A 20685-nucleotide genomic window follows, 5' to 3' on the forward strand; every position below is an offset into this window, starting at 1 on the left:
ATAGGTATTAATAATACAAAGTTGCAATACAGAAACTATAGAGTATATATTATAGATTATGTATAACATTTCAGATTTCAGTGAAACTAAATGCACTGCATTTTCTTATAAAAAATAATGCAAAGTGACGATGAGGTCGACGTTGGAGCATGCCCACTTAAATACAGCACTCACTTCACTCTCGCCTTGAAAAGACCCTAGTTATACTGTTCATGTATCAAATCTTATAGGCAGGGAATTTCACTCCATAACCGTTCCCCATATTCAGTTATATTTACGAATAACAATAATGTTTTAGAAAGATGTTCAAACAATTATTATAATGTTACGTAATTAAGTTTCCTTATTGGTATAATTAATACAAATATAAAAAATATAAGGCGTGTGAAGGCTTTAATTTAAAAAATTGTTTAGTAAGTAATAGTTCCTTAACTTGTTATTTCATTAAATTATTACCAAACAATAACTGTTTTCCAAAAATATAACTCTATTTATTTTATTCTTTACTAATAAAAAGCTCTGTAATTTTATAACATTATAAGCGGATAATATTTACTTTTATTATTTTTTTTATTAATATTTACTTTTAGTATTTATGGTACTAAATCGGTTAACTAACACCGTGTTGTTACACCATGCAACACTATTGTTTTCGAAGTTAAATGATTCAATTTCAATAAGTTACTTATCGAATTACAAAGTACATAAAATAATCATTGTTTTCTTTATTAAAAATAATCATGATCGATAACGGAATTGGTTGTTTTTTTTTACTCGTGACTTAATCCTTTAGAAATCTTAACTTAAAAATCAAAGTTCTTTGCTAATCATAATACTCACTCAATTGAATACTAAAACGAATGAATTAATTTGACAAAACAAAGTTCCGCATACTTATCTGAACTAGTATAATGGCACGGTGGCAAATATGATAACTACTTTATCACGTTAATAGAGCACGCAGGTGTTGGAATATCTCTTTAAAAAATCGATTTGTTTATTAAGAAACATGTTTCAACACCTGTGCACTATAAAATGTAGCTTAGATACAATCAAAATCTACTGATTACGTGTCCTTTATCTTCACATACAATCATTGTTGTAAAACATTACAGACTTGTGGTGTCTTATGATATCAAAACTACCAGTTAGTAATATATCTGACTTACCAATGACTACGTTCAAGGAATTTTTCTCAGTGCTAAGTGACGGCACGAACAAGGAGTGTCGAATTTCATGACAATAAGGAGTTTATGATGTTAAGGAGATTATGACAACTGCCTCCGTGGCCGAACGGTTACCATGCCGGACTGCCACGCAGAGGTCCCAGGTTCAATTCCCGGACCCGGAGAAATATTTGTATGGTCTACATTTATTTATCTCATGAGTTTGAGTGTAATGTGTCTATGTGAGTGTGCATGGCAACCGCGACACAGTTTGCCTAGTGCAGGGCTATATTGAGTGTGTGCGTTATTATTTACTTTATTTTTCTCAGCTTGTTAGCTGGTTTTAACCACACTTACACATTATTATTATTATATTATTATTATGTAGCTGTACAATGGTATAATTTCTTGTAAGTGACTCGGATTTAGAAGACGCAAAACTGCAGAGCCTTGAATACCGCCGTAAAATTGCCTGCTTATCAGTATTCTACAGGGTATTACAGAGAATATGCGATGGAATTTCATGATTTAAGAGCGGTTACACACGGCGACTTATAGCAGCAATGCAAACGCGATGCAGTCACCTATAAATCACAAGTGTAGCGATGCAATCGCGCGTTGGTATCGATACAGTCGCGCGTTTGAATTGTTGCAATCGCCTATGAATAGCAAGTGTAGCGATGAAAACCATTCCTTTCCTATACATCTGGAACAGCCTGGGCAACAATCGGCGAGTACCTTACAACAATTGGCAAATCCTTTCATGACAATACGATAAGAAGATTTCTGTTTGAATTTCTTGTAATCGACTTACCTTGCGTAAGTACTTTGTTGCCTTGGCTAACATCGACAGCTTTCTAGAATAGTGACTTATCTAAAATAAATAAAAAAGCACCCTGTGCGTCTAAATCAAATGTACGTGGACGCTCCTTGCGTTCACAGTGGCCAAGCGCGTCGGCCGCGGCGCCTGACTCGAAGCGGACGCAGGCGCGGGAGCGGGAGCGGCGCGCGACGCGTGATCTATTGGCTCGGTCCGCCAGCCCGTACCTTTCACAGTGCTTGGTCTAGCGTCTGTTTGCGATTTCGACTTGTGGATCTACCCACTCGTAACTGCTTCGGTACTGTGAAAGGGAAGACGCCAAGAACCGCGCGCCCGCACCCGCCGCCGCGCCCGCGTCTGCACTTTGAATGATCCCTAATTCACTAGGAAGATGGCTTAAAAAACCTAAGACGTGTCTACCACGCAAAATTGACATATCGTAGACCATCTCCATATTGTTGTGATTATTTTAACCAATGAAAAACTCGGTGTCCCATTCACAATAAAATTTAGCATTTTCTAAACAAATCTCAGTAATAAATCAAAAAAAGGAAATCAATTATTTTGGATTAGGCCACTATTCTTTAATAGCAGCGATGTATGTTATTACAGTATTTGAAACTTTAATTGAATAATTATTGGAATACTACACGTATACAGGAAGCATGAAAGTGAATTCAACCACCAAACTAACTAGAAATATTTGCATATACCTATATAGAATAGTCCCATTTCAATATTTTTCAGACGATTTTCAGTTTCCAAGAAACTAGAATTTAAATAGGTTTTTAACCAAATACATCACCTTGTTACACCTTGGAAATGAGTTGTCAATAAATTCATATCAATCTCATTGCATATCATTTATACTCAGCAATAATTCAATAATGCCGAAGACAACAACGTATTATAAGACTTAAGTGACCGATTCAGGCTGAAAGCACACTGGCGTAGAGCCGAAGTGTTGCGACGCGTCATATTTTTCGCCTATAGCATATTCATCTCTATTTTCCTATTATTAAAGTACAAATTTGTGTTACGCAAATATGGAGTCAAGCGTCGACGCGCGTCGCCAGGCGTTGGCATCAACTAGGCACGTCACAATGCGGTCAAAACAATTAGATACCAAATTGAAAATACTAATAAAACTAAGTGATTTGTAAGCGTTTAACACCGCTGTCACTATCTTTATTAAAACACGCCTAAGCAAATAGCGGAAGTGATAAAGTTTAAACCCAAAGTACTATACGTTACAATAGAACTCATAACATCTATCGTTGGTCAAATGGTTGATGCATAATTATTGTGTTTTTTAAATAAGTTTTATTCAATAAAAACAATAATGACATTTTACAAAAAAAGTGAAGTCAGAGAGTTGTTACGACAAGATAGAGATAGGTACCTATTTCTGCCGTCAAGCAGTGATGTGAGCATTACTGCGTTCATTAATAAGGCGAAATTACTGGCACATGAGATTTGTCAACTTTATGTCTCAGGATGACGAGTGCAGTGGCAGTACCCCTCAGAATTTTGCGATTGAGTGGCACTGCAACTCACAATCATATAATATATGTGTATGTGTCTGTGACTGCAACAACTATGGAGAGGCGTGTCGCTTACCATCAGGCGCACGACTTGTCCGTCCCGTCACTTGACATTATAAAAAAAAATAGCTTGGACTTTGTCAGCTAAGTATGCACAACCTGTAAAGTTTTTATATCGTTATAGTTTTAAACTTCGTAAATGGCAAATTTTGAATGTCAATTAGAATGCTATTATGCATACGTTTATGCCTGCAACTATACGTCTGCTTGTTATAGGTACGTAGTGTACCTACTCTTGACAAGACAATGCGTAGTCTGATGGACCTTTACGTCACAATTAGACAATAATTTAACTTACTGAACCAACGCGACGGTAACGGTAGTACGGCATCATTTACGATAAATTTAACACGCAATACAACGTAGCACGTGGACAGACTGTATTACATTATATAATTGTGAATCACTCAAGAGATAAATGTACACGTGCCGTTTTAACAGAGCGTCATATAAACAAGTTAGTACTTGCATTTAGTACCTTTCTTCGTTAGTTGTGTTAGAATACGATTTACATTTTCCGATCCTAACATCTATACCTACATAATATAATTTTTTAATACATTTCCTGTTGTAGTGATGACAAATTTCTAAAGATTTGTAGGTATTTATGTTATTATGTGTTTATTATAACTTTGAAATATATTTACACGTCATTCATCATCAGCTTACAAGCATAAGTCTCCCCTTGAGCACGCCAACTATCCCGGTCCTGTGCCGCCCGCATCCAGGCGCTGTCAACTTCTCAGATCGTCCGTCCATGTTGCCGCAGGTCGTTCTACACCACGTTTGCCTTGACGTAGTCACCACTCACTCTAGTACAAGTCTGTTCCATCGGCCATCAACCCCCTGCAAACGTATCCAGCCCACTGCCACTTAAGCTTACTGAGTTTGCGAGCTATGTCGGTTACTACAGTTCTTTGACGTATGACTTCATTAGGAATTATAGAATTATAGCTAGCTTTGTCGCTGAGAGATTTTAAATTTGGCATTAAATAAAGCAAATATATTAAACATATTTAATATAGAAGGAAGAAAAAACTTCTGCATTTTACTCGTTTAGTTAATGGCAGAAAATTTTAACTGAGCTACCTTGTCAAACCAAAACATTGCAGTACAGTGTCCTTACAACAAGAATCTGCCGGCTGTTATCAATGCAAAACTAATTTATTCATTTTCAATAGAAATAATTTATTTTGGAAAGTACAATAATTACAATGGCTACATAGAATTATTTAATATGTAATGTGTACAAAGTAAGTTATTGCGTTCTTTTTATGTTTTAACATCATCCTGAAAAATTACAAAATACCAAAAAAATCCTGTTGTACCTTATTCTGAAAATGCTGTTTGATATTATTATCATGTAATTGGTTTGACACTCTTTATTGTCAAACCCACTACTGGGGCCGAGTAATCGGACGTCGTGCCCATGAGGCTGGCATTATATCCCCACTGGCTAAATTTATATCCTATGTATTTATATCCTTTGAGATCCAAAAGTATTACGTGTCACTTTTATCAAACGTAAATATAAATTCCACTAGTCTTATTAGACTATTGGAATTTATACTTACGCTTTCGAAACATCTGTTGAACAGATGTTTTGAGCTAAAAAAATCAAAGGCCAATGACTCGTGTCTCTACGTGTGTCTTTAATGCTATATACATAGAACAATACAACTAATAAGAATCTTATGTTTTTGAAATGTTTAAAAACCAACATATTATTACCAATTAATTATTTATTAAATCCAACGTGCAACATTAATAAAAACATTTTGTGTTTCTTATAGGTGGCGCTACGGCAAAAAATACTTAAACACCGAAATTATAGCTCTGCAACAAGCGCATAGAAAAGTTCGTAAGGTCCGCTAGTTCGTCCCGTGGCTTAGTTAGCATAGCGTCAGACATGGTTTGCTGGAAGACGTTGGTTCGAATCCAGCCGGATCGAAGGATTTTTTTCTAAGTATTCGATCTCGTATTAACAATTATAAGAAACTAGTGGAGTAAATTCACAAAAATAGTAGAGTATGAAGGTAGACAAACATCGTGAATAAATTTAAAAATTACAATATTTATATAGTTAGCTGCCTTGGACTCGGTGGAGCGAAAAGCAAAGAGACTTATTAACAACAATTCTCTTGTGGAGTCGAAGCTACAAAATCTCAACCATCGCAGAAAAGTAGCCTGCTTGTCGGTTTTCTATCGGATATATTTCGGGGAGTGTGCGCAGAAACTTTTCAATTTAGTTCCACCCTTACCGTTCCTCCTTCGGTCGACTAGAAGTCCGGAGCACTCCATTCTTATGTCGTTGATATTCCACCTATTCGCACGAAGTGCTTTGCTGCAACCGCATCGACATCAGAGCCTAATGGGCCACCCAGACCGTCGAATTTAAAATTGAACTAGGACACAACACTTTCTTTATTTAGAACATTGATTCCCAAAATGGACTATATGTACCCCCAGGGGTCCACTTCTACCAACAAAGGGTTCACATCAGCGAAAAAAATATGGGGTGCATGAGATTTTAATGAGAGTCCACGAGTGTGAAGGTCGTGCCAAAATTTTTAAATTCCATAAACGGAATAATCTTCATTACACAGATAGTACCTATGTACTTAAATTTTTATTGAATTGATATTCAATTATTTGTTATGTGAAATTTAGAAAAAAATCCTTCAATCCGGCCTCTAGCATATTGTGCCAGACGCTTTACCAACTAAGCCACGGATAAATATTTGTCAATTAATATATATAGGGTTTATAGTAGATGGAGCAGACTTATTCTAGAGTAGCGATCACGTCAAGGCAAACGTAGTACAAGGCCCTGTAGCAGGATAGACAGACGACCTGAGAACGGTGGTTAGCAGCGGTTGGCTCCGGCACAGACCCGGGAGACTTGATATGCTCAAGTGGAGGCATTAATCGCGCAGGGAAGTGAGCGTGCCTATAGCTCCGGTACCTATCTGGAAAGTAGGGAGGGTGCTGTACGTGCACCTGGGGCGGTTCACCTAAGGCACTAGCCTTACAGAGAAAATAATGAAGTCAGTGACAACTGTTTGTGACAACACTGTACACTAGATGATCTGGGTCAGAACAAGTAGGTTCCTATGCGCGCACAGGTTGTAGTGTCCTTTCCCGCATAACCAAGAGGTTGATAGGAACGGTCACTAGAATCAAAACTTATGTAGAAAAGATATGGGAGCTGTCAATAACAGTTGCAGTGCCGCTCAGAGCTTTAAATCGCTGTGGTTCCACCCCTATGTTGTGGATATTCCAAGAATTCGCACGAAGCGCTTCGCTTCCACATTTATATGGTGAACGGCTATGGAATGGAATTCTTTGCCTGCTGACTTGTTCCCTCAACGTTACAACTTGGACCTTTTCAAGGCGCTAGTGAATTATTTAGGTGTGCATGCTCCAGGGTCGACTTCATCGTCACTTTCCATCAGGTGAGATGGAGGTCAAATGCGCACTTAGTTTTTAATAAAAAGAAATCACATAGATTTGAGATGCACTGCACCCTGCGCCCGTCATCCCGAGACATGCCTAAGTTCAAAAGTCTATGTGCTTGTAATTTCACCAACACCCATATCCTTCTAAAACGAAACGCAGTAATGATCACAAATTATTGCTTGGAGACAGAAATAGGTAAATTGGGGGAAATTATTTACTGGACAAACTTCACGAATTCTTTTAGGAGGAGCTCTACAGCTACTATGATGCAGCTGAGAAATATTTCCTATATTTAAAGAAAGTAAATTTAAGCAAAAATACCGCATGAACGAGCCTAGAATATATAGCAAATGATTTATTTTATGAGATCTCTTGTCAACTTTTCCTCAAACTGGTTGGGGTGTTTGCATTCCATAAATATAAAAGTAACTACAAAATCTGCATTTGTTAAAACAAACTTTTGCTTGTAGCTCACAAAAATATTTACTTTGGTGGTTCAAAGGTTAGTTATCTAGTACATTTTTTTTACGTAACGCCACCAGAAGGACTTTAAATTTCAACTTCAGTTTTATCTTACTGTTGCAGTAAAACTATTTCCGGAAATCCGGAATTAGAAAAAGTAATTAATTAATATTTGGTGGTTTTAACCACTCTATATCATTCCATGTATCATTCTATTCCGACCATTGATAATAAGAAAATAAAGTATAAAGTTCTGCCGGCAAATCAAGCAAAACCAAACACAGCTCAATTCTCGCTTTAAAAATCTTAATAGTTTACATGGCAACACTGTTAAAATTTGACATTGTAATAGCAGTGCGATATGAAATAAATGATGATAATTGATAGTGAATGAAAATATCTTTAGTATCTAAAGAAACTTATATACCTATGGTCCTCACATGTTATTGAATGTTATTTTGTTAAAGGACAATATTGTCATTTACTTTTTTTTTACTGACTTCAATAAAAAGAGGAAATTCTCAGATCATTTAGTAACAGTCGTTAAATTGCTACTATAAAGGCGCCTAGACAGGGGACGATTTGTTTTCAAGATCCTTCGTTTCAGACTAATGGAAACGACGAATCGATAGTGTATTAAGCGTTAAGGATGAACTTGAAGGGTGTGGCGACGGATCGATACGATTATCGAGACGATCGATCGAGACAAATCATCTGTATATAGGCCATACGCTGAAAAGAAATATCAGTGCCAACGTGGTGCCAACCATAACGGGTTCATTTACGCCTTATGGGGTTAAGTCAGTGTATCTACATGAGTGTCACAGTCGGGTCGTAAAATGATAGACTTATCAAAACCTCATAATTATAGCAATCTCAAACATTTTCCAAGAACTTGCTTAACAACATGAATATGTTTGGTTTAAACTGTAAAGATTACGATACGCTAATTGAAATAAACATGCTAATACTATTTTCTCTTTAGATACAACATGAAATGCTTATATGAAGTTCTTACTCTACAGAAACCTTGCTCGTTGATGGTTTAAAATAAAGATCGTAGAACCGTCTAACTAAAGTTTGAGAACCGGTTCTAATTCTGGAACCGGGACGGAACCGGTTCTTACCTACCTTAATTTTCCTTATTAACCATAGAAAAACGCAAAATGTTGTTGTCGAAATTATATACTAAATACTGAACATGATAAATTTGAGAGCTTGAAGGTATATTTTAAATAGTGTTGTCATTGCGCCAAAAATATAATTTTACATCAATTGATTTAATAAATTCAACTCTATGCCACTTGTAATAAAGACAGTTCAAAGTCCAAAATGTCAAACTTGATGTACTCTCGACTATACTAACATTTAAGCAGCATACTTATGTAAGTATAATTATTTTAGAAGACTTATTTTACCAGCATTTCCTTGTATTAACTTATATTTCTAAAATAAATTAAGACAAATTCGAAATAATCAGCGTCTTATTCGGAGTTATTTTTCCAGTACTAATACCGTTCATTTTACTTGGGCCGCGCGGCAGGGACACTGGCTTTAGAATAAGAATAATACATTTATTGCATAACTATAGGTAATAACATAAGGTCTTAAAATATTACATTTGTTTGTGCTCTATAGTAAACCAGTTTAGGTGTACAATATTATTTAAATATAAGAATAAGAATATGTTTATTGGCATCACAAACACACAGAAAAACAAAATACTTTACATTTTTAAGAAAAGAACAAGATACTTATGCTAAATGAACATTAAGTGTGTGTTAAACATTAACAAAAACATGCATTGTTAACGTGATGCCATGCCTGAAAATAGAGTCATTACAGGTGGTCCCACACTAGGCTAAACCTGTCCTGTGGCGACCTTTTTACGGCTTCAATTTCTTAATCCCGACATTGCATAGCGTTATACGTTGCGTTACTCGTTACGTTACCTACTATTACATTATACAAATAATAAGAACTTATATATCTATTAAATCTAACATAAGAATAGGAATTATTATAGATTGTATTAAGTAAAATAACATGAATTTAAAATAATTGTGATCAACATATTATTACAAAAAGAAATATATATACATATTTAATAATAATAATTACTAACTACTAAGGTGCTTCACGGGAATAAAAATGTAATTTTGTTCACAATTGGAAACTCACACCAATAGCCACCCCAACAGGCAGTCACTCCAGTTTGACAACTCCTGTAAAAAACAATGAATGGCAATAACTAAAACCACAACCAACCCACTCACCTAACGACTCTTAGGAAGCTTTCTGTATGTTCATAGTTCCAAGGCTGCATATGTGCCCCAATAATCCTCTTCGCTTTGTGAATAGACCTCTCTTTAATGTCGCATTTTTGCAATTCTGTTGTAAATGAAAGGAAATGCAAAGGTCCCAAAGCGTTGAGCAAATATTGTTGCTACCGGTCGCATTTTCACTTTAAATACGCTATTCCTAAGTAAAGAAGAATATTCCGTAGAGGTAAAAACTTTCGCGTGCATATTAAGGGCAGCTTTTAGAATATACAGTTTCCGTACACTTAGGACCTTCACGTCTTCAAATAACGAGATTGTGGGGTAACGATAGGGCCTGCGCAACATCACCTTTAGCACACTTCTTTGAGCTCTCTCCAGGTTGATCATATAGGAGGATGCAGAGCCTCCCCACACCAAGATGCAATAGCTTAAGATGGATTGACACAGTGCGAGGTAAATTGCTGTTAGCAGGCGCAAATCTGCAGCTTCTCTGAGAAGCTTCATGGTGTGTATCAGCTTGCGCACCCTGTCACACGTTACTTCAATGTGAGCTGCAAAGGTCAGCCTCTCATCCACGGTCACGCCCAAGTAGCGTACGGTGGCTGATCGAAGAATCTGTTCGCAACCACAGTCGGCCCTCTGCGCTCCCAGTGCGCTGGAACTCGTATGATGTCCACAAGTATGAACTAATAGTCGGAGTCACCCCGTCCCTAGGGGCTGAGGCTTTCGTTTTATGGAAACACAAGAGTTTAGTTTGCGAGACATTTAAGGTTAGTAAGTTGCGATTTAACCAGTTCGAAATATGTCACATGCCTTGTTCAACTTTTCGAAAACACTCAGGACATGTTTTCTCGGAGAAGATCACGGCCGTATCATCAGCGTAGCATACGACTGAGGAATTGGGTAAAGAGATAGATAACAAATCGTTGATGTAGACTAGAAATAATGATGGCCCCAATATGCTTCCTTGGGGAACACCAAAGTACACTGGTTTTATGCTACTGGCAAGACAGTCGATTTTAATACACTGTTTCCTTCCCGTCAAGTAACTCCGAAACCAATTCCCAGCCACCCCTCTCACTCCCATCATCTCGAGCTTTCTCAGCAGGATTGGGATGGACACCGTGTCGACGGCTTTTGCTATATCAAGGAAGATCCCTGCACAAGGCCGGCCTACATCGAGATGACCAACGATAGTCTCCACAAGGTGCAAGGCAGCGTCGTCCGTTGATCTGTGTCTTCTGAAGTCGAACTGTGACTTAGAGATAAGGTCAATGTCACAGAATAAAATTAAATAACATCACAACGCGCGCCGACGCGCGAAGCCGCTCGATTCCATATTTGCATAACACAAATTTGTACCTTAATAATGGGAAAATAGAGATGAATATGCTATAGGCGAAAAACATGACGCGTAGCGACGCTTCGATTCTGCGCCAGTGTGAGTTGAGTCATATAGACAGACGTGCCACTTACTACCAGTCGCACCGCAGCTCATCCCGCCACTTGGTATCATAAACAGACAGTGTATTTAGGTACAGTGGGTGTGTAAACAAATTGTTCCAATCTTTGGAAATAAAAATTATCTTCCCTCATGTGCATGTGCTTTCGGAACAAAACAATACAAATATTCTTTATTGCACACTGGGACAAATACAAAATAATACAAAATAAAAAGACTGGCACAACAGGCGGCCTTATTGCTATATAACAATCTCTTCCAGGCAACTTTCGGGTTACAGGAAAAACTGTAAGATAGTAATTAATTGAGGGCGGAACAAAATACGTATTTAAAACACATATTGCATATACACAAATGAAAAAAGAAGAAGAATAATAAAAATAGTCTAAAACAGATATCCAAAATAGTAGTAATAAATAAATAAAATACTTAAAAAAATAAAAATAAATAAATAGCAAAAAAATACACATGTGTTTTTGTATTTGTGTAATCATACACACAAAATGAAAGTAGGATTATATAAAACATAATAATAACAACACATAAGATCTAAACAGGTAAGAATAGGAGAAAAAAAAATTTGAGTGTAAGATAATGAGCTTTGAGTTTTGAAAGACTCAACAGACTTAACGCGTCGATCAGACGATCAGATCAAGCAGAGAATTTCACAGTTTGATGCTTTTAACCTTGAAGGAGTTGGAATAGAAGTTAGAAGAATGGACAGGACAGTTTAAAGAAAGAGTAGGAAAAGATCGTAAGGTGCGACTGACAGTAGTTTAGTAGGAACCTACAGTTTAAACAATTTTTTAAGTGGCTGCGTGGGCTATGGCCTTGGTCCTAAGAATAATTTTCTTGAAACCACCGATCATTGTAGTAATTGAGATTCCACTGCAATCATGATATATTTGTTATTCTGCTAAATTCTATTCTAGTTGGAATGGCAGTTGAATCTCAACAGAGTGTCAGTGGAATGGCAGTGATGGCATTCATTCATTCAATCACTAATGATCGATGTTGCCTTGCTAAAACTACCATGAAAATTACCTACCTATTACACTATGCCTATTTTCGGGTAACATATCAGAAGTCCGAAATGACATTTTTCAGAAATAAGTTTGCTCTGCAAAAACTAGCTTCCGTTCCCTTCCACCAAAATATAAATTGTGCCTAAGTCGCTTGTGATTAGGATGGTCCAGAGCAGTTTGGGTTCATATAATCGGCATGTTGTTAATAAAAATAGTTTTAATTTTAACGTGTCGCTTATTCAGTGTAACAATGATACAATTGTAAAAACTTACAAAACTAAGGAAAGTATAATTACTTTCCTTAGTTTTGTAAATATAATATATTGTAAATATTAGGTTAGTTATGCAATAATTTGCATAACTAACCTAAGCCATATTTACTAGGAAAGTAAATAAGTTATGAAATTTCAAGCCCTTAAAGTTTTTAATCTCTTCTTACAATGGTATTTGATTCGATTTCGACATATTCTCTGCTTCTGTGGTCTCAGCTAGGATCTCAATTAGGAAGTGTCTTTCGTGTTAACTACACGACAGATTTTAATGAATTTTCTTAAAATATTAGATTCAAATTTACCGTTACTGTCATCTATTTAATCATCTAATGTTTATACACTTATTTGACTTAGCATGTTGCGTTCACATCAAGTAGGGTACATTCTTATCGTACCACTATATTAATGAAATACTTTTAGTTTACATCTGAATTTCATCCAGTTTTGTGAACCGAATAATAAAAACAAAAAAGAAAAAATAATAATAAAAAATAATAATAAGGCGCAAGAGTCGGAGTAGCAAAGAACAAACTTGAAATGAAAAAATTCATATACTTTACTCTGTCATGGAAAATTCTACATAATATACAATTCTGCCCACCTTATCATAACTGACGTAATCAAAATTTTTAGCGAAATTGAGTTATAAACATGTCTGGAATCAGCGAAACGCGATCTGCAACCCCCCATAGGCGGTTTTTTTTACATTTTATATTTTTTGAACAATTTCATTTTTTGCCAAATTAAAAGTAAATTTTATCAATTAAAAGGAAATATATTAAAATTGAAATTATAGAAATAAATAAAAGTTGATTAATTGATTAATACTGCGATTTATATCTGAAAATATACACACATCAAAAGAGTCTAGGGATCAAGTGAATATTTTTGAAATAAAAATTATTTAAGCAATATTTACCAAATCCAGTCTTCCAGGACGACTTCTTACTTTAATGCTTATGCTTTATTTAACCGCTTACCCCTATATTTAATTAAAATAAACTAAAATTGATGTTTTTGCAAATTGTGGGAAAAAACCCAAATTAACGGCGTCAATTAAATGACAAAAAAATGGCGAAAATGATGATTTTGCTCATTTTTATTGTAAAGATAAGAAAATTAATAATCTGTATTTCCACCATTAACACGAATCACACAATTACAGCGATTTGGCATGCTTAAGATGAGTTCATCAAAATCACTTTGAGGAATGGCCGCCCATGTGTTTTGTAACAAGTCAAAATATTGTTGTAGAGTATGTACGGTATGCATACTCGGCACAGCTCTTCTTTGAAGCATATTCCATGCGTGCTCAATTGGATTGAGGTCTGGCGATTGAGCAGGCCACGGCAGAACGTTGATACGAGCTTCGGCAAGAATGCGTGTTACGACTCTAGCCGTGTGTGGACGTGCGTTGTCATGCATTAGTTGAAATGAATCACCCAACTGGCCTCGCAAAGGGATGATAACATCTGAAACAATCCTCTCTGCGTAAACTTGAGCATTGAGGTTACTCCTGATCCAAATGAGATCGGTTCATCCGCCGATCCAAATACCGGCCCATATCATTATTGTTCCCCTACCATATGGATGAACTTCCTGACAATATCTCAAACGTTCATGACGTCCAAACTCGAGTACGTCTTGTATCCGGTCTCATACCGAAGCGGAATTCATCCGAAAAGCACACATAGCGCCAGTCTTCTTCCTCCCAGTTTTTGTGTTCGCGAGCCCATCGTAAACGGGTCCTGCGATTGCAGGGTGTAATAGGTGGAACTCTGAGCGGCCTTCGGGATCGCAGACCCACTTCACGTAAACGATTTCGGATTGTTTGATCGCTTATTAGCAAGCCTGAGGAGCTGTGGAGCCTCGTAACCAACATCATGGCGGTCATGGTACGATTCCGTCGAGCAGTATTTTGGATATACCGGTCCTGTCTGCGAGTCGTGATGCGAGATCGTCCTCTATGTCGCTCGGCCACGCTGCCCGTCATGCGATAGCGCGTCCAGAGGCGACTTATGACGCTCTGTGTAGTGTTAAGAGTGAAAGCCACAGCACGTTGCCTGGAACCAGCTTCCAACATTCCGACGGCTCGCATCATCACTTCTCGGGTTAAATGATGTCGTCTCTCCATAATAATGTAAATTGTTTCGGTTCCGATGCAGATATTGTAATGATTTTGTCAAAACGCTATAACCCATTTTTATACAAAACCACATTGACAATCGATTTTCTTCTTATTATCGAATTTTAAACAATATTCCTTATTTAAATGTTAAATCTCACTAAAAAGTATCAATAGCGGTACAAAAAAGTTAATATAATTAACCCTAATTGCAGCAATACTCTTAAACGTACTTGATCCCTAGACACTTTTGATGTGTGTAGTTTCATTTCCTATGTGTAACAATCGCGACAACCTCAGAACTCGACATATGAAATAAAAAATGCAAATTAAAAAGAAGTTACAAATGTCACGAAACAAAGAAAAAGCTTAACTAATAAAGCCAAGCAATCAGATACTTTATCAACTATAAGAGCAGAATAATATAAGCATCTTTAATGTTTTTTTTTATCCTGACTGCTTCATGCAGGCTTAAGAATAACGATCATAAGGAAACGTTCTAACACATTCCGACCTCCCCAACTTCCTTGCAATACGCGGAATTGCGTGATTCTTGTAAAATAATGTACTTAGTTATGAATGTATTGGAGAAAAAATTTACAATGTTAAATATGCGATGTTTCAGATATATATGAATACTTGATTAATTTATCAATGCGATTGAAGCGTTAATTACAAAATACAGGATAACAGGAAACATACTCTACGGTGAAATCTCGTCAATTGACTCTACTCATGATACTAAACAAGTTTTGTGAAGGAACCCATGGAAAACTAATAAGTTTCAGCTTTTCCACATACTAAATAAAATTAGTCATTATTTTTTTTTTTCTTACAAAAAAATTAAATAACCTTCTGTAATATTTTCCAAATGCATGTCGCCATGATCAACGTAGGTGTTTTTTCTCTTATTAACCGACTTCAAAAAAGGAGGGGTTCTCAATTCGACTATATGTTTTTTGTATGTATTTTACACGATAACTCTTTCTATTATGTTACACGATAATTCTTTTTTTGTTGGATAGAGAGTACCTCAGTAGTGGTCCGATTTAAATTTGAAGAAAATATTCCATCTCCAAGGGTGGCAAATTAGGGGATGAATGACTTTTGAGGTCGGTTTTTTTAGTACTCTGTACTGAGATTATGAGTTTATTCTAACACAAAATAACTAAACAATTAAAACCCGATTTTACATTTTCCGATCGGACGATTTGCATGGAAATAGGAAACATTAATTTTCAAATTCTGTCTGGGTTCCTAAAGAAACTTGTCTGGTATTTTAAATAGGTTCATCCCACGAAAATTGAGACATATTTTTTTGATATGAATATAAATGTATATAAATTCCATTATCTACTTGAATATAGGTATTTAGATAGCTATTGTAAATGTACAATTTCAAACGATTTTAAAGGCTTGTAACCCTTCCTCAGCGTGCACACTCTATTATGATTAAAAAATTATAATTTCCTTTACCGTTAACGAAAGCTATTGCCATTAAATGTTCACAAATGTTCGTAAATAAAAAAAAATGTAGTCATACGTACTGTAGTCTAGGCTCTACACTATGAGTAGAACTACTGACTGAGTGAATATAGTTTTGTATTTAGAATGTGTTTAAAAAATATATAGGATAGAGAAAAGAACATCTTGGCAGATCTAGAAGTAACCTCCGTAAGTGAACATGTAAAATAATACAATAAATATCTAGTTTTGAAGATTATCCCAGTTTATATTTATAAAGTACCACTCGCTACGCAACCTAAGCTACGTACCCTAGGTTACAGTACCTACATGCCGCCACAAAGATTTGCAGTGTTAACCTCTTAATTGAGAAGAAACAGGTTCCCAGTAAGCTACCACCGTTGTATAAACTATGTTAATGACTACACTTGAACCTTTTTCGTTTCGCAATTTTTACTATACGAAATGACTCTATCTATTGTCTAAATCAAACCAAAAGCAATGCCAAATTGTTTTGGGTTTGACAAAACAAAACCCAAACTAAAACTAGACTAAACCTTACTTATTTTAATGAATAGCATCATCATATCATATTATAGGTGTTTGTTGTAAAAATACTCCATTAATTTGTTATGTTTTTGTTCCATCTTTTATCGATAATATCGATAAAAGATCGAACAAAACCAATGGAAAATTGATCTTTGATCCAATTTGACAAGAACCAGAGCCACGGTGAGGCAACAGACACTGGTTCCGTCGGATCGAAAGAATTTTTCATTGTGTTTGTTCTTTCTTTGTATTAATAATAATAACATACTTAACTTCATTCAACAAACAAAGGGTTCTACTTTGCAAAAAGATCACCTATTTGTACATTGTATTTTATGTTTTTGTTGTTTTATATAATTTCTGTATGCAATAGAGCATTTTTATTATACTACATTGGTTACTATGGATAATATGAACACGAAATGTTGTCCTTTCTCATAGAATCATTACTGTCAATTCTAGAAACCAGTCCAGCGGTAACATCTACATAAATGGGCGCCCACGCAACTACAACATGTTCCGTCGGCGGTCTTGCTACATCCTGCAAGACGACATGGTACAGGATATGCTCACTATACATGAATCACTCACCGTCGCCGCTGAACTCAAACTCGGAAACCATATTGATAAAGGGACGAAAATTCGAAGAGTAAGTGATTCTATATAATAATATATTTCTACGTAAAACTTAAATAAGCATGCTTCGAAGCACAGAATATTATAGTCCGCACGTTTTTTATGATACCAAGACGGGACGAACAAGTCGTACGCCTTATGGTAAAGGACTAAGCGACACGCGTGTCCATAGCAGTTGCAGTGTCTCTCAGAGCTTTATATCACAAAGATCTGAAGGGCACTGCAACTGCACCCGTCACATCACTACTTGGCGGCAGAAATAGGTATTTAATCCCAGATGCAAGTGGCCCATTTGAACGTTATAATTTGAGAAAAGGTAAAATTAAAAAGAAGTGATCTTGACATGTCTGTCCTAGATACCTCTGAACCGTTTTGAGCCGAAATAACGTCTTAGAGAGCCACCACATTTATCTACACGGAATTACAACCAATGTTCAAGCGATATGTGCGAAAATGTCGTGCGTTTTGCGAAGGTGGTTCAAGCGGAAGCGAAACGCGCAAGGTCTTTTTGCTTTATCGCATGGACGTAAAACCTTATTCTGACCGGCAGAGTTGGTCCCGCATAAGTTTGGTAAATCTCTTAGACACATCCCCTTTGGTAAATCCCTTATAGGAACATGAACATAATAATATACATTTTTTATATTTTTTTGTAATGTAAGAAACTAAATGTCAATAACACATTGCCGCCGATACATATAACAAAGTGGACTTACTGGTTCGAACATTTTTTTATTACCATAATAAAAATCTCGAAGGAGACATGTTGGAATGAATTCAACATATATAAAGTCTCATGCCATCGAGTATATGTATAACAAAGCTCGATGGCTCAAGTCCTCCAAAGAACGAGACTTCAATTTGGTCAGACTTTGTATAGTCTATCTTTTTTGAAGACGGAGTAAAATGACATTTGTAGAGTTGCCAGTTTTCATAAAATTTTAAATAGTTATGTAGTTGTTGTCGATAGTTTTGTCGATAGACTGTGAAAGAAGATAAAATTTTGCAAAACATGACTTAATTATGAAAGTTATGACATTGTAATGATTACTAATTGCGTTATTGTCTTTTTTATTCTTATTTCGCCTATTAACCTACTAGTATCGAGATCAATTTGTATACATATACATTTTAACAAGTATAGTCGAATTATATATGTATATTTAATTAAAATGAATGACTTTAAAATATGTCTCCTCTTTGTATTTTTCATAAACAGTTCTAAATACAGGGTATGTATGTATGAACTGACAAAACTTGACAATTCAAACGAGCTTGTGCTCAGTAATTGGATGAATAATGGGTCGGTGATGATTCAAATGAAACAAGTTCGGCTAATTAGTCCATAAGCGTGACCACTATTCAGTCGATAGTCGATACAATATTTATCGACTGCAATCACTAGCTGCTCGAAGCGGGCAATACTTTTGCGCAAGAAGGTGTCATTTTACTCCGTCTTCAAAAAAGATAGACTATAATAAATAATAATATTAATAACAGAATAAAAGAAACTCTTTTGTCTTCAATCACAGGCATAAAAGCAACTTTAATATACACCAGTTCACGTGACTTTAATTGTAGACTTTTTTGCATTACATAGAGAAGATCGCATGATAATTGATTTAAATTTCACGAGTATTCTGGTATCCCTATACTTATTGAACTTAAAAACTTATTTAATACTTTGAGAGTGGATCTAAGTAGAGCTCAATAGCTTACGTATTTATTATACTAATCATTAAAATTACTACAAGCTATGATACGCGTGAACTTATTTATATCGCGTTTAAACAATAATATAGCATGCCATTTGTTACTATAAGCTAATGATAATAGACACATTTTAAAGACTGTTATGTAAACGATATTAACAATAGGTCCTATTAATTAATTAGTAAATAAAACATATTAGCGGTACTTTCCCTTCGTTTATTTATTTATTTTTTTATTATATCAAATTGTCATAAATAACCTAAAGCACCTAAAGTTTTTTTGCTTTGATTTTGCTTAACAATAAAACTGAAACTAAATAAGATATAAAACACTGCTTACAGAATAGTAGAGAGTTATAGATTCCGTATCGCTGGTTCAATATATGTTAATAACTCAATTTCGCAAAAAGAGTCGATTTCTTTGATTATGATAAGGAAGGCAGAAATCAACAAGTCATGCGTTCCTGGTGGTAAGTGACACGCCTGCTCATAACAGTTGCAGTGCCACTGATACCTTTAATCGCAAAGATCTGAGGGACACTGCCACTGCGCCCATCACTCTGAGACCTAAAATTAAAAAGTCTCATGTGCCTGTAGTTTAAACAGCACCCTTCAAAACTGGAATGCGGCAGAAGTAGGTTAAGGTGGCAGTAGTTCACCGAACAAACTCTTTCACAAGGAGCTCTATTGTTACTAAAATATCATAAACAATGTAAGTCGGTACAAAGTACTCGTACCAAGGTTGCCTTTCCACCAGAGATGTGTCACGTAGTGAAGCAGTGTGCGAGAAAAAAATCCACCAATAGGATTACTTCATTTTCCTAGCCTCGCTTAGCGCACCTCCGGTGGAAAAGGGTTAGCGGAGCTAAATATTTGTACATACAAAATACCGAGAAATGTGTGCAAAACGGTGTAGGAAACTGGAGCTACTGAAAGTATGACACTAACTGACACTAGCATATCGCCACCGCTCACTCGACCACACTGTACCCCGCCCGCGCATAGCTGAAAAGAGTTCGTGACGCATCCTCGAATAGCTTCGGTGGAAAACATCACACCGTTTCACAGCGCCGCTACACATCCTCACACCGCCTCGCTACCTCGCACATCTCTGGTGGAAAGGCAGCCTAAGACCGGTTACCCCGACACGTGGCAACAAACACTGGTCAGTCCAGTCAGATCGCAGGAATTTTTCTGTGTTCGATCTTTGTACCAATAATAATAAGTAGGTACGATTTGGAACCTTATGACTAGAGACGTAGTTTGTTAATTCCCTGAGACAAAATTGACAAGTCTCATGAGCCTGTAGTTTCACCATTTCATTTTCAGGTAGAAGAAATAATCACATCACTCGGTTTGAATACAGTAAGAGATACAAGAGCAGCAAATCTCTCGGGGGGTCAAAAGAAGCGGCTTGCAATCGGACTGGAACTTGTTAGTGATCCCCCTGTGATGTTCCTAGATGAACCCACCAGGTAGGATAAAAAGTGTGACTCATATTACTCGAGATTATAAATATATCTAATCAAATTGATTGGCTCATAAGAAATTTGTATGTGACATCTGATTCATAAAACTCTCAACTCGTTAGATGAGTCATTTTCAATGTTTATTTATATTATGTATGTTTATTTTTATATATATATA

General features: G+C 36.1%; 1 protein-coding gene across 1 annotated transcript in view; it reads left to right on the top strand.

Annotated features, from left to right (window-relative positions):
* The first annotated feature begins 17156 nt into the window (after positions 1-17156).
* Positions 17157-20685, top strand: part of LOC113226931 (ATP-binding cassette sub-family G member 4-like) — a 12247-nt gene continuing 8718 nt past the window's right edge. The window contains exons 1-2 of the mRNA XM_026459738.1: positions 17157-17339; positions 20368-20513. Coding sequence (XP_026315523.1) covers positions 17205-17339; positions 20368-20513 — 281 coding nt within the window. The 5' untranslated portion in view covers positions 17157-17204. The remainder of the gene's footprint in view (positions 17340-20367; positions 20514-20685) is intronic.

The sequence above is a fragment of the Hyposmocoma kahamanoa genome, unplaced genomic scaffold (genome assembly GCF_003589595.1).
Source record: "Hyposmocoma kahamanoa isolate Upper Pololo Valley unplaced genomic scaffold, ASM358959v1 202, whole genome shotgun sequence".
Classification (NCBI taxonomy): domain Eukaryota; kingdom Metazoa; phylum Arthropoda; class Insecta; order Lepidoptera; family Cosmopterigidae; genus Hyposmocoma; species Hyposmocoma kahamanoa.